Source organism: Macaca fascicularis, chromosome 14, assembly GCF_037993035.2.
Source record: "Macaca fascicularis isolate 582-1 chromosome 14, T2T-MFA8v1.1".
Classification (NCBI taxonomy): domain Eukaryota; kingdom Metazoa; phylum Chordata; class Mammalia; order Primates; family Cercopithecidae; genus Macaca; species Macaca fascicularis.
In genome coordinates this window covers 113,180,136-113,193,454 of record NC_088388.1, presented here as the reverse complement: position 1 = coordinate 113,193,454, position 13,319 = coordinate 113,180,136, and the positions used below count along the sequence as shown (strand labels likewise).

Here is a 13,319-nt window from a genome sequence, read left to right as displayed (position 1 = left end):
TCTCACTTATAAGTGGGAGCTGAACAATGAGAACACATGGACACGTGGAGGGGAACAACAAACACTAGGGTCTGTGTTGGTTAGGGGGTGAAAGGGAGAGCATCAGGAAGAATAGCTAACGAATGCTGGGCTTAATAACTAGGTGATGGGATGATCTGTGCAGCAAACCACCATGGCACATATTTGCCTGTGTAACAAACCTGCACATCCTGCATGTGTACCCTTGAACTTAAAAGCTGAAGACAAAAAAAATTAAAATAAAAAAAAATTGAAAAGGGCAGTTGGATTTAAAGGCAGGAGCTGACTTCAGCGACCCTCCATTATGGGTTTTTAGGCTCTTGGAAGGTTCAGGACCTCAGGAAGTAAGAGTTTGTCCCATTGCACTGCAGCCTCTGTCATGTCCCAGGGTCTCAGTGACCCAGCCCTAGGGGCACTCTGGGCTCCTTCTGCAAACCCTTCGAGGACTGCTTGCTCCTTTCCCAGTCACAAAGCTTTCGAGGAGCTGAATTCCAGCTGAGTTTGATCTTACCTCAATACAAGAGGAGGCCTCGCCTATCCCTGGGGCTGGGGCTGACTGACAACAGCTTCCCATTAACTTTTTAGGGATGGGAGGAGTTGCCTTTGATATGGCCAGCTGGTGGACGGGAGAAGAACAGTCCAGAAAGAAATATTGAGTCAGGAGGACTTCTGGAAAGGCCCAGCTGAACACCGCCCCCCAACCCCAAGTAGTTTAAAGCATTTCTTCTCTGGCACAAATCTGGACCACATTCCCTCCTTATTCAGCCCTACCCTGACCTGGGATAGCAGGGGACCCAAAGGAACCAAGGCAGCTTGTTTGTTTGTTTGTTTGTTTGTTTGTTTGTTTGTTTGTTTTGAGACGGAGTTTCGATCTTGTTGCCTAGGCTGGAATGCAATGGCGCCATCTCGGCTCACCACAACCTCTGCCTCCCGGGTTCAAGCGATTGTCCTGCCGCAGCCTCCGGAGTAGCAGGGATTACAGGCGTGCACCACCACGCCCGACTAATTCATTTTATTTTTGTTTAGTAGAGATGGGGTTTCTCCATGTTGGTTAGGCTGGTCTCAAACTCCCGACTTCAGGTGATCCACCCGCCTCGGCCTCCCAAAGTGCTGGATTAAAGGTGTGAACCATCGCGCCCGGCGGAAATAAAAGGCAGGGTTTTGTTTTGTTTTGTTTTTTTGAGACCGAGTCTCATTCTGTCGCCCACTCTGGAGTGCAGTGGCGCCATCTCGGCTCACTGCAAGCTCCGCCTCCCGGGTTCACGCCATTCTCCTGCCTCAGCCTCCGGAGTATCTGGGACTACAGGCGCCCGCCAGCACACCTGGATAATTTTTTTTTTTTTTTTTTTTTGGTATTTTCAGCAGAGACGGGGTTTCACTGTGTTAGCCAGGACTGTCTCGATCTTCTGACCTCCTGATCCGCCCGCCTCGACCTCCCAAAGCCAGGCGTGAGCCACCGCGCCCTGCCCCAATGCAGCTTTTAAAGGGATGTGCAACCCCAGTTGCTTTCTGGGCGGCCTTAGCAGCAGAAGCACCTGCAGTCAGCGCCCACTAGGTGGAGACAGAGTCCCCGAGATGCCGGCAGCAGCCTCACTCGCTCCGGAACGCCAGGCTCCTGGGTCCCGGCTCCGAGGGCTCCTGTTCTAGAAATAAATGTCCGGGACCCCAGCTCCCCTTCCAGACCAGCCAGAGTCTGTCCCCACTGATAACTCACGTTTATAGCGTCATGGTGTTTAGAAGGCTGGTTCACATCGTTCCTCTAGTCGGCTGCACACTCGTCCTGAGGATGGGTGGACCAGGTATTGCTGACCCCAGTCTTATGGTTGAGGAAGTGGAGCCGTCGGGAACCTTTGAGATGCAGTGAAGGTCACGCGGTGCACAGCAGAGCTGGCCTCAAACCCAGGTCCCCTCGACTGAATCCCAGATTCGACCACATCTCAGCCGCCCCTCTTCTCTGGGGCGCATGGCAGCCACCAGGCTATTTGGCATCAGAGTGGAGCCTGGATGCTTCCTTGGGTCTGCATGCTGCACCCTGATGGGGCCCATCTGGTCTTCAGAGAGCTGCTGTGCCCCAAGGCCAAGGCCCAGCTCTGCCTCAGGGGATTTGAGGGCACTCAGAGATGCAGGCAAGGACAGCGGTGTGTTTATGGGCACTTCTGTACCCCAGAATGGGAGAACCGGCGGGGCTTGACCACACGGGAGTCCTCTCCCCAGACATCCCTGGGTGTGTGAGTGCTGGGGGAAAGTGGGGACTGGCGTCGAAGGTCTGACTTAGACCTGCTTGGTAAAGGCTGAGAATGAAGGAAAGCCTGTATTCCCAAAGTTGCCAGCAAATTCTGGACAAGCAGGTGAATGAGGCAGAAGAGCTGAGAGCAAAAAAGCAGTTTCAGTTCCACTTAGGGAATGGCTTCCTTTCTTGTGGCAAGGGGTAGAAGTTATGGGAACACACAACAGAAACTGTCAAACCTGGCTGGCTGGGGACAAGTGGGGCGGCCATCTCCTCCATGGACAGCATGCCTGAGACACCACCTACCAGCTATGGAGTCACAGCCTCAGTTTGCCCATCTGTAAAATGAGGCCAGCGCACGGCACCTCATCCCACAAGTGAAGGCTGAACGGCAGCATTCTGAGTGTGCTGTGAATAGCAGATTCCTCTGGTTGGTGAGCTGTTGTGTGTTGGGTGCTCCCACTCTGTCACAGAGTCAGAATAAGAGGAGCCCCGTTGGGTGCCGGGGTAGCTATGGCTGAAGCCAATGATTTCTCACGTCATCTGGCCCTGGAGACTCAGTCAGGGTGGTGGGTAATGGGCCCGGTGCCAGGCTGCATCTCTGCACCCCGCCTCCCTAGGAAGACATGAGGGAACGGGTGCAGCCAGCCGGTGTACAGTTGGGAGCGGCTGAACACAGCGTGGCTTTGCTATTAATGTAGTCAGTAAATAAATAAAGGAGGGCTTAAGCTTAGTGTACAGCAATCAGTTTAGAACTACAGGGTAATTAGCGCTGCAGGGGGCCGCAGGGCTGCAGAGTCAGGTTTAAATGAGAGAGTTCACTTTCACTGAGGCACCCCCTGGGGAGCAGAAAACGCAGCCTGGAGAGGAACCTGCCCTCCTGCCAGCCCACGAGTGGAAGTGGGGATGGCGGCGGGGCTGGGCCTGAAACGACACAGAGAGCTGGGGGATGGACCTGCCCCCATGGGCCAAGGACCAGGTGTCTACATGTGCACCCCCTCACCCCCTTTCCTGCCCCACATCCTGCCCAGCAACACCCAGGCAGCTCCCAACTATGAAGTGCCACTGCCCTGTTGCCTCCTGCTCCTTCTTCTGGCATGTGGCAGACACGGGTCAGTCAGGTGGTCTATGAATCGACATGAGCACACGTGTGGGGATGCAGGAGTCCCCCACTGGGCCTCTGCCGCGTGTGTACACGTGTCCTGGGGAGGTGCCCGAGTGCGCATGTGATGTTCCTCCATCCCTGCTTTCACTCGCCCCTGACAACTGCAACATGCGCCCTGGAGTGCTAATTACCTCTCTGTTTCCCTCCGTCTCCCTCTCCTTCTTTCAGCCATTTATACAACAAAGATTTACCAGGTGCCCGTCATGTGCCAGGCAGCGTGAGGCTCTGGGAACACAAAGATAGACAGCACACAGTTCCTGACCTCAAGGAACTGACAGTCTGGTCGTGGTGACAGTGAAGGAAACAGGTGACTAAATGGTGCTATAGAGACTCTGTGCCCAATTCAGCTTCTGGGGTCCAGGGAAGGTTTCCTGAGAAGGTTTGAGCTGAAAAGTGAATAAGGAGAAGTTGAGAGAGCCAGACAGAAAGGGTGTGTGTGTTCGTGCAGCTCTGAGAAGAGGAAACTGCACGCGCACAGGCCCACAGGGGCATGGAGCTCGGTGCGGCCCAGAACACCCGTGGTCCCATCGGCTGAAGCAGAGTAGGGGTTGGCCGAGGGGCTCAAGAGTGATCCTGAGACGAAGTTGGGGTACTGAGCAGGGGCTCTGTCACTGAGGGTGTCTTGGAACTTTGTTAAGGAGTTTGAATTCCATCCTCAGAGTACTGAGGAGTCACCGGGGACTCTCATCCAGGGAGCGACATGATACTATTTGCATTTATGGAAAATCGCTCTGGGCGGCAAACAAAGCAGAGGATGGAAGCGAGAGAGAGGGCCTGGGCCGAGGCAGAGCACTGAGGTCAGTCATCTTCAGATCCCCAGTCCCCTCCCTTCCTGGTGCCAGGGCAGTGAGGGGCTCCCACGTGGGAAGGCCTGGCCGTGCTGAGTGGAGGGAGGCAGCCTTGGCCTTGGCTTCCCTTACGCCTCTTCTCATGGGCTGCAACTTGCTTGAGTCCTCGGCAAGCCTCTGCTGGCACCGGGCCTCTGCTCTCCACCTTGGGCAGGGGAGGAGTCCCTCAGAGCCACTGGGAGGAGAGCTGCTAAGGCTGACATGACCCAAACGCCTCCTTGAACGCAGCCAAGACGACGAGGCATGCGGGGAGCTCCTGCGTAAGGTCCCTACAGCCCCGCAGTGGCATCTTCCCAGCCCCTGCCTCGGTGCCTGTCCCCTCTTCTGACCCCAGCAATGTGCCCTCCTGGCGGCGAGTGTGTTCTGGAGGAGGCTGCCCACAATTGCCAGGGCTGGGGCAGAGGGCAGCGGTGGCCGGGGCTGGCAGGGGGCGGCAGTGGGGCCGCCTGCCCCAGGCAGGGAGGAGAGGGGTTGAGTCAGGCCACGGAGGGAGCATTCTCAGGCTGGTCTGGCCAGGGCCCCTTTCTCTCCATGAGATCATATCTGGGTCAAAGAGCATGTAAAGCTGGCAGAGCCGGCGGTCACACAAAGCCCATTCAGCCCAGCCCCTATTCACTCACCTCCTCTCCCCAGCGCCCGCGCCGCCGCGACCCCAGCACAGCGCCTAAGCCCCAGCTTTGATGTCCAAGAACAGAAAACGGCGATTAAATGTTGTTTTAAAGAGGGAGTGCTCACTGCCCTCCCATCTGTCAAGAGAAAGCTGAGGCCTGAGGGAGGAGAGGGAAGCTGGGGGAGGGGCGAGGAGGCGTGTGTGTGTGTGTGTGTGTGTGTGTGTGTGTGTGTGTGTGTGTGTGTCGGGGAGTTGGAGCAGAGTGTAGGGGTGAGGAAATAGGCAGGGGCCCAAGAAAAGCTGGGATCAGGATGGCTTGGGGGAATGGAAGGGAAGCAACAGCTCAAAAAAAACATAGAATTTTGGTTAAGGACTGGTTTCTCACATGAGAAATATGTGGAGAGGGAAAATAAGGTGGGACAGAGAAACAAAAGCAAAAAGAAAGGAGAAAAGACAACAGATGAGGAAGAGAGGTGAGGAGTGGAAAGGAGAAAAAAGACTGGGAGAGAGGAAAAAGGTGAGGGGCAGGAGGGACGAAGAAAGCAGAGCAGGCGGCAAAGAGGGAGGGGAGAAAGCAAAGACAGAGAAGCAACTTTTAAGGGCTGGAGGCCCCCGGGTTGCACCTGTTCCTCCTCTTTGGACGATTGTCCAGGGGTAAGGGTAGCTCCAGGTGGTTCTCTGCTCAGCAACCCCAGGGTCGGACAGACCCCGGCCTTGGGACCAGGAGAACAGAGCTGAAAGGTAACCCTCCCAGTGCCACCCCTGGCAGGCCAGGCCTTGTTTGGTTCCCCAGGCGGTGGTGGTGGTGGCGCATGGGGTGATGGCTCCCCACAACTCCTGGTGATGCTGGAGGCCAGGCCTGACGCTTGGCATGGGTTTACCACACCGGCGGGACCCAGCACAAGAATCATGGCTGTGTCCCCTAGGTCTTGTGAGGAGAGGGGTTATTTTGGTCAGAGACAGACAGTGAGGACGGCCTCAGGCAGAGGTGCTGAAGCACCATGTCTAGGATTGAGTGACTTTGGTTTTACAGCTACAGATAGAGTGATGCTTCCATCCCCGATAAGAGGAACAGGGAGAGGGCCAGAGAAGAGGGCTTGGCCCAGACACTGGGAGATGAGACAGGGAGGGATCGTACCCATCGAGTGTTGCGGAAATCCTTTATTCTGTCCATGACAATGCGGAGCTTGCACGGCCGCCTCCCACCCATCCCCTCCCCTGCACAAGGCCACCTGCTCCAATCTCCTTTCTTAACGGCTCTTGGCTGCTACAGACGCAGGCAGGGACCTTTGATTGTGTGGAAGCTTCTTGTTGAGACATTTCTGAAGCTTGCTTAGCTGCTAAGGAGTCAGTTGAAAATGTCTCTCTAAAGACTAAGACGGGAGACTCCTGCTTTGGGAGCTCTGGAATAAAGGACCCTGACCTGGTGTCAGGAGAGGTGGATGGAGTTCTCACTGCTGCTCACCAGCCGTGCAATCCTGAGCAAGTTATCCTAACATAGCAACGGACTCCGACTCAGCTGCTTGCTAGCATGGTAGCCCCAGGGCGGCCAGGGTTTGTCTGTTTCGTCCCCTGCTGTAGTTCCCAGTGCCAACAACAGTAACTGGTACACGGTGGTCTTGCTGAATAAGTGAACGAGTGTCTACCTAGCACCCTGTACCAAGGATCATATGATAGTCATGTATTTAACAATTTTTTTAAGTAAAAAGTATTAGGAGAATGTTATTCAGTGTGTATGTACCTTGTAAATGTGGCATAAAAGTGACACATAGATAAGGCTAAATATGTGTAATACAGAACTTTCTTTTTCCCAGTCCCCACACAGAAATCTTAATTCCTCTACCGTGTTCCCCACACAAGAAAAGGCAAAAAGAAAAAAAAGACAAAAAAAACCAAGTACTTCAATAAAAAGGTGGGACGCTTCAAGCGAGAGACAACTGAATTAACTTTATTCTCTTCTAACTGCAGATTCAAGGTATACAACTGAACATTGCTATTTTTCTTATGAGACTTATAAATAAAAATACAAAAAATGTTCACTACAAAAAAATCTACTGTTAGTAGGATGTAAAAAATATTCTCTTTGCTATAGAAGGCACAAACTTCACTTAGTGACACATGGAGAGAGAAAAAAACCTGCAGCAGTAAATTCATTTTTTCTTATTTTTTTTTCCTTTTTTTTTTTTTTAAATCTTGTCAGAAACACTGAAATTACAAAGAAACGCGTCAATCTACACGAAACGAAGGCAGATGCGGAAAGCTGCAACCAGGACTGCACAACTTTGAGTGAAACTGCTTCGGAACTAGAACAGATAAGGAGCGGCAAGCACAACTCGGGGAAGTGGGCTGGGGAGGGGCAGCAGGAGGCAGGAGAGAGGGAGAGAGAATGGAGCCGACAGAAATGAGAGGGGGAGCCAGAGGGAGGAGGGGAGGGCGGGAGGGGCAGACGGAGAGGGCAAGGGTGAGAGGTGGGGAGGAGAGAAAGAGAAAGAGATTGATTTGTACAAAAAAGTAACCAGTAAAATTGAAGAAACAAAATTGGGCAACCTCCTAAAATTAGGCTAAGAGGAGGTGCTGAGGTAGACATTAACTAGAACATCGATGAATTAAAAACACTATTATGTAATACAGAGCAATCCGACTGGCACTTGTGCTGTCACGACATAAGACAAGCCACGAAAACAAACAAATAACAAAACAAAACATAATACCCAAACCAAAAGGCTTAGTTTTGCTTGGTCCAGCAGGGCAGCAGGGCCCTCAGTGCTATAATTTACATACATATATATATATATTTATCTTTATTTATATGGGTCGGATGTCATGGTGCACCACCACGGTTTCTTAACCTTACGAAGATCATGCATAACACTATGTGAACAAATCCTATGATACACACCAGGAGGCTGGTACCCTGTCTGCGAAGTGGGATGCCAAGGGCCCAGGGAGGCCGCAGCTGCTGGCTAACCGGCCTGCAGGGCCTGCACCCCTCTTTCTCCCTGCCTTCTTCCCCCGACCCAACCTCTCTGGTTTGTCCTGCGCCCCTCTCCTGGCCATCTCTGCCTTTTTCCTCTCCCCATCCGTCCCACCACATAGGGTGAGTCTCGCTTTTCGTCCTCCCACTGAAATATCCAGGTAAGTGCCACCATTACAGCCAAGTCAGCAGAGGCTCCAGAAAGGAGGAGGTAAGATGGGAGGGGGAAAGATGACCACAGGATGGGCCTAGGAAAAGTGAATGGACAGAGTCTAATCTTCTGCTTTTCTGTCTCACATCCTGGTGCACCCCCAGTTTTCACCCTAGCTCGGCTTGCCGGGAAACAGGCCCCAAAATTACCCCGACCCTGCCACCCTTCATGGACAGAGTCGAAAGGCTGCCCCACCTCTGCTCACTCCTCTATAAGGAGGTAAGCTCAGCGGCCCTCTTCCGTCCACAGCAGTTGTACCAATAGCATCCAGAAAGGTACCATACACTTGTGAAAAATTGCAGCAGTTTTGTTTCTTTTTTTCTCAACATGGAAAAACTGTTCAGGCACAAAGATTAAACAAGCCCACGTTGCACCCCTTGGATTGTACTGAATCACTGGGTCCCCCAGCCTCCCTACCCACCCCTGCACCCCAGATCTGCCTTCCCCATATTCATGGCCTCCTCCTCCAAAGCAGCCCAAAGCAGCAATGATATTTACTATTTTATATCAATCTCTTGCTCTATATATATATCTATATATCTATATATTTGTCTATCCTATATATACATAGGATTTTAATGCTTTGAATGAGTGAAGGAGTGAACAGGGAAAGAGCACATGAGTGGGGTGTAAATGTCACCAAACGCATTAAGGGACACACTTGTAGGAGCTGGACACGGGAAAGGGACTATTAGCCAACGTGGCCTTGCCAGGCTGGAGAAGTTTTTCACTGTGCTGGATAAGGCAGTAGCAAGCAGGGTTGCCAGCAGTGCCACAGCTAAAGGCAGCCAGGTGGCCAAAGGAGTCAGACGGCGCCAAGAGGAGGGGAGGACAGATATTCAGATCCCACCTGGGGAGAGACCTCCCTCTACCCTTCTCCTCTCCCCTCAACTCCAGACACATATAAAGCCTCCAGACAGCCTCTTAGCTTGCCCCCGGCCACTAGGCCTTGCAACATTAGAACTGTTCTGTTGTTGTGGGTAGGAAGTTGGAGAAGAGGCATGTTAGACTCTATTCAGGTGTCTTCACAGGGAGAGGAGGGTACAGCAAATTCAGAGGTGTCCCCAAACAGTAGCCCTCAGAAACCACACTCCTCTGAGCTCTCCCCCTACCTCCCTACTGGGGTCTGCAGGGCCCATCGGGTTGGGCGGGGCGTCCGGGTGCTGATTTAGTACCATCCAATGCTGCAACACCAGATTACGACAATACTGCATGATTTAACACACAACCACACACACAAAGCACACACGCACACGCACACACATGTACAAAGGGATATTTTGGTGGTGGTGGACTTTTTTTTGTCTTTTGTCTTCCTATTCACATTACAAAAGGAAAGGGCAAGGTTCTGCAGAACTGACGAAGGAACTAACAGATACTACAAAAATATTACAATTTGTAAAGATTAGCTCAACCCTCTCAGCTTTTATGAATGGAGGGGGGAGGGGCCCAGGCTGAGTGGGAAGGGCAAGGGAGTGAGGGGGTAAGCTAGTTCTATGGAATAGTTTGATTTTTTCTCTTCCTTCCCCACCAATGTTGAATGACATCTTGCTGTTAAAAATACTGTTTTCTGGGATTTACAGATCCCCTGAGGGCCAGCCAGTCCCTGCTTCTTCCCAGACCAGAGGAGGAAGCCATAGTGCATACTGATTTCTTACAGACGGCCCCTCCCCCAAATGATTTCACCCTTTTCACATTATAAACATGACAACTGTTCTAGTCACATATTTCAAGTTTAACTTCTTTTCCTTTCCAAAACACTAAGTCGTTATTACAGTTGCAAAATAGCATCCTCCCTACTTCATCATCCCTAATCAACAGTCTAGTGACACCGTCCTCCCAATTCGCATCCTCCCAACACACAATTTTAAGGCCTTCAGATTTGGTGGATGAGATTGAAGGGGAGGGCAGGAGGGCCGGGGCCGAGGGACAGGCAGGTCGTCACAGCAGCACCCATCCCTCCGGCTTCCCTACATTCCTCGTGATCCTTCTCCCCAAAACCGCTTCCCTAAACCACTTTGTAAAACCTAAGATCGAAACGCAGCCACAACTTTCTCGGCGAGAGAAAGGAAAGAAAAAATAACAATAAAAAACTCTTACACATAAAGCATGAGATGAAACGGAGGGTCCGTCCCAAAGCAAACACGAATATTGCAAATGTGCTTTCCAAAATTCAGGAGGGTTGGGGGAGGTTGGGGAAAAGAGGGAGGAAGAGCAGCAGAGTGGGAGGCGGGAAAGGAACAAAAGAACAACTGGACAAACATAAGAGGTAGCTTTTAGAAAAACAACACCCCCGCCCCAACACAACAAAACAAAGGCTGGATCCCGCCCCGCTCCCCAAAGACCAGCCGTGAAAATAGACCAATCCTGGCAATGAGAATGCACACAGAGGTGAGACCACACAGTTGCAAGGATCCAAACACAGGCCCTCAAACCTCAATGGCCCAGCAACTTGTAAGAAAGGTGGGATTCTCTCCAGAGTGTTTTAGGCTGAAAGGATGGTGGCCACAGGTGACTTCGTGCACCGGCGGAGCCGATAGTGACTCCCTAGTGCCCTTTGGGGACCATGGGACCCCAATGCAACATCCCCTCCCCACCTACGTTTTTTGCCCTCCCCGGCCCTCACATTCAGATCCTGAGTATCAACTCCTCCTGCACAGTTCCTTCCAGCTGGGAGGCTGGTCTCCAGGGGCACGGGGAGGGTCTTGGCCAGCTGAAGTCTATAAAAACAACTGTTAATTTACACAAGAAACAGAAAAGAACACCCTCCCCATTCCTCCAAGCCCCAACCAAAAAAAGAGATACAGAGGTTAAAAAAGCTCATGAGGTCACAAAAAACTGAGGTAATTCAAGTACAATGTGCTAACAGGAGACACAGAAAAGAAGCAAAACATAACACAAGGCCAAAGCGCTTTCAACTCCTCCTCCTCCTGCTGCTCCTCCTCCTCCTTCTGCTCCTCCTTCTCTCCACTGTGGACCGAGGAGCGCTGTGAGTCAGGAATTCTGTGTGACTCTCTCTGGACCTGGCTTTTCTTGCTGAGCTCACTACATCTAGGGTCCTCAGTGTGACTCAACAACTTTCTCCCTTGCCCAGCTTCCGTCACCCCACGGGCTGGGTATCCTCTTCCCCAGGTGTAGGGCCCCTCTAGAGAAAGACATCCACAACCTTCCCTTGGAACATCAGCCCTTTCATGGATTCCTTCTCCTGGGACTGAAGTAGGGCCACGTAGGGACTGTGGTTTGTTTGGTAAAATATTAGGTATTTAGTTGTGATGCTTTTCCATTTTGGAAGCAGCGCAGCAGGAATCTTGCTCACAATGGGCCTGGACTAGGGTGGGGTATTGGATTTGTTTTGTATTCTCAGAAAGCTGAGGGAAGGAGGGGCTCTGAAGTCAGAGGCAGCTGTCCCACTAGGGAACTGGAGAAGGATGGAGACACCGCCAGGTCCCTGAGGGGCTGAGACTCCCCTGGGACTTGGAGGACAGGAGTCAAGGGGAGGCTGGGAACAAAGAGCTGGGGGAGGGGCAGGGGTCCAGAGGCTCTCAGAGACCACCAGGGGACACCCAGATGTGGCAAAGCAGAGGAAAGCAGCAGGTGGGCTGAGTGGTGGGAAGAGAAACAGAGCCCTTCCTCTCCCCAGTCGGCCGCCAGCAAACTAGAGCTGCCACTTTGAGCAGCTAGTGACCCAGCCCAGCCCCATCGGCAGGGGAGCACCCTTCTGGCTCCCCTCCTCCCTGCCTTCATCTTCTGGAGGTCTTGCGGGAGCAAGGCCGGCAGAGACTGTGTGGCTCTGATCAGAGGACCTCTCACCTGCTTTCTAGCCTCCGTTTCTGGACACATAAAGGAAGATCTGGGTGAAGGCAGGAGAAAAATGTGCCACCATTTGAGTGAACAAAATACCCCACCCCATCCCAGAAAATCAGGCAAACCTCCAGCCGGGAGAGGAGGGTGGAGGCCCCCAGAGGAGGGGCAGTGGCTTGGCATCCAGGTCATCTGGAGCCCAGAGAGAATCCAAGGCCAAAAAGCTATCAGGTTTCCGTTTCCTTCTCTTTTTTTTTTTCTTTTCCTTTTTTATTTTTCATAGTCCTTCCTTCATCTCGATCCAACTCTTCTTTCTGGCTCCCCGCTCGGCTCCACCGCCGCGGGCCTCCCTTCACACGTAGCACAGGTAGAGGTACGTCTTCTCTATCCTCCAGTCGGGCGGGATCTCCTCGGGCTTGTGGCCCTTCATGTGCTTCTGCATGGAGGAGAGGCTGGGGCAGTACTCTGTGCAGATGGTGCACTGGTAGGGCGAGGCGCCGTTGTGCGTTCTCAGGTGCTTGATCATGGCCGAGTAGTCCCGGGAGCGCTGGTGGCACAGCTTACACTCAAAGGGCTTCTCACCTGAGGGCAGAGGGACAGGGCAGGAGAAAGTGAGGACAGACAGAGGGCGGTGAGGGCACCATGTCACCCTCAGGTGTGCCAGGGAAGCTGGGTTCCTCCTGCTGGGCTTGTTCCAACAGAACTTTCTGGGACAATGAAGGCACCACCCAAGACGGCAGCCACCAGTCACACATGGCTATGAACCAGGCTGGTGCGACTGGAGCTCTACAGTTTTCTGATTTTATTTCATTGTAACTAATTTAAATAGCTACATGTAGCTAGTTGACTACTGGATTGCCCAGTTCCTTGTCTTACTATTCTTAACTCTCCTAAGGCCACAGTCTTTTCCCTTTCTAATTAAGAAAATGAGTGTCTAGAAAGAGAAAGGCCCCACGGTCCTCAGGAATGGCTCTTCGAGCCGCAGTTCCATCCAGGGAGCAGGTGGATTGAGACCTTTCAGGGCTACAGATGGTGGGGAGCAGGGGTGGTGGAAAACTGAGGGAACCCAGTCCTTCAAATATGCCGCACCTGGGAACCTCTATCCAGCTAAAGCCTTTTTTTTTTTTGAGATGGTGTCTCACTGTGTTGCCCAGGCTGGAATGCAGTGGTACGATCTCAGCTCACTGCAACCTCTGCCTCCTGGGTTCAAGTGATTCTCCTGCCTCAGCCTCCCAAGTAGCTGGGATCACAGGTGCTGCCACCATGCCTGGCTAATTTTTGTATTTTTAGTAGAGACAGGGTTTCACCATGTTGGCTAGGCTGGGCTTGAACTCCTGACTTCAAGTGATCTGCCTGCCTCGGCCTCCCAAAGTCCTGGGATTATAGGCATGAGCCACCGCACCCGGCCTATCCTGCTAAAACTGCTAAGACTTTGCCCTGGACCCTGCCTCCCTCCTGAGGCTAG

The 13,319-nt window shown here is 52.4% G+C and overlaps 2 protein-coding genes across 13 annotated transcripts in view; both read right to left on the bottom strand.

Moving 5' to 3' along the window:
• NNMT (nicotinamide N-methyltransferase) overlaps positions 1–4,950 on the bottom strand; it is a 55,784-nt gene extending 50,834 nt beyond the window's left edge. For both annotated transcript variants that reach the window (XM_074015253.1, XM_074015254.1), the window contains exon 1: positions 4,879–4,950. The gene's annotated coding sequence lies outside the window, so the exon portion shown is untranslated. The remainder of the gene's footprint in view (positions 1–4,878) is intronic.
• Positions 4,951–6,796: 1,846 nt separating this feature from the next.
• ZBTB16 (zinc finger and BTB domain containing 16) overlaps positions 6,797–13,319 on the bottom strand; it is a 197,119-nt gene continuing 190,596 nt past the window's right edge. For 6 of the 11 annotated variants that reach the window (XR_012423717.1, XR_012423712.1, XR_012423718.1 and 3 more), the window contains one exon: positions 12,103–12,436. Coding sequence is in view for 5 of the 11 variants with exons in the window: in XM_045370983.3 (XP_045226918.2) it covers positions 12,207–12,436 (230 nt within the window). In the remaining 6 variants the exon portion in view is untranslated. Of the gene's footprint in view, positions 12,437–13,319 lie in introns of all 11 variants that reach the window. The other 5 variants (XM_045370983.3, XM_015435741.4, XM_005579695.5 and 2 more) reach the window with 1 other exon arrangement.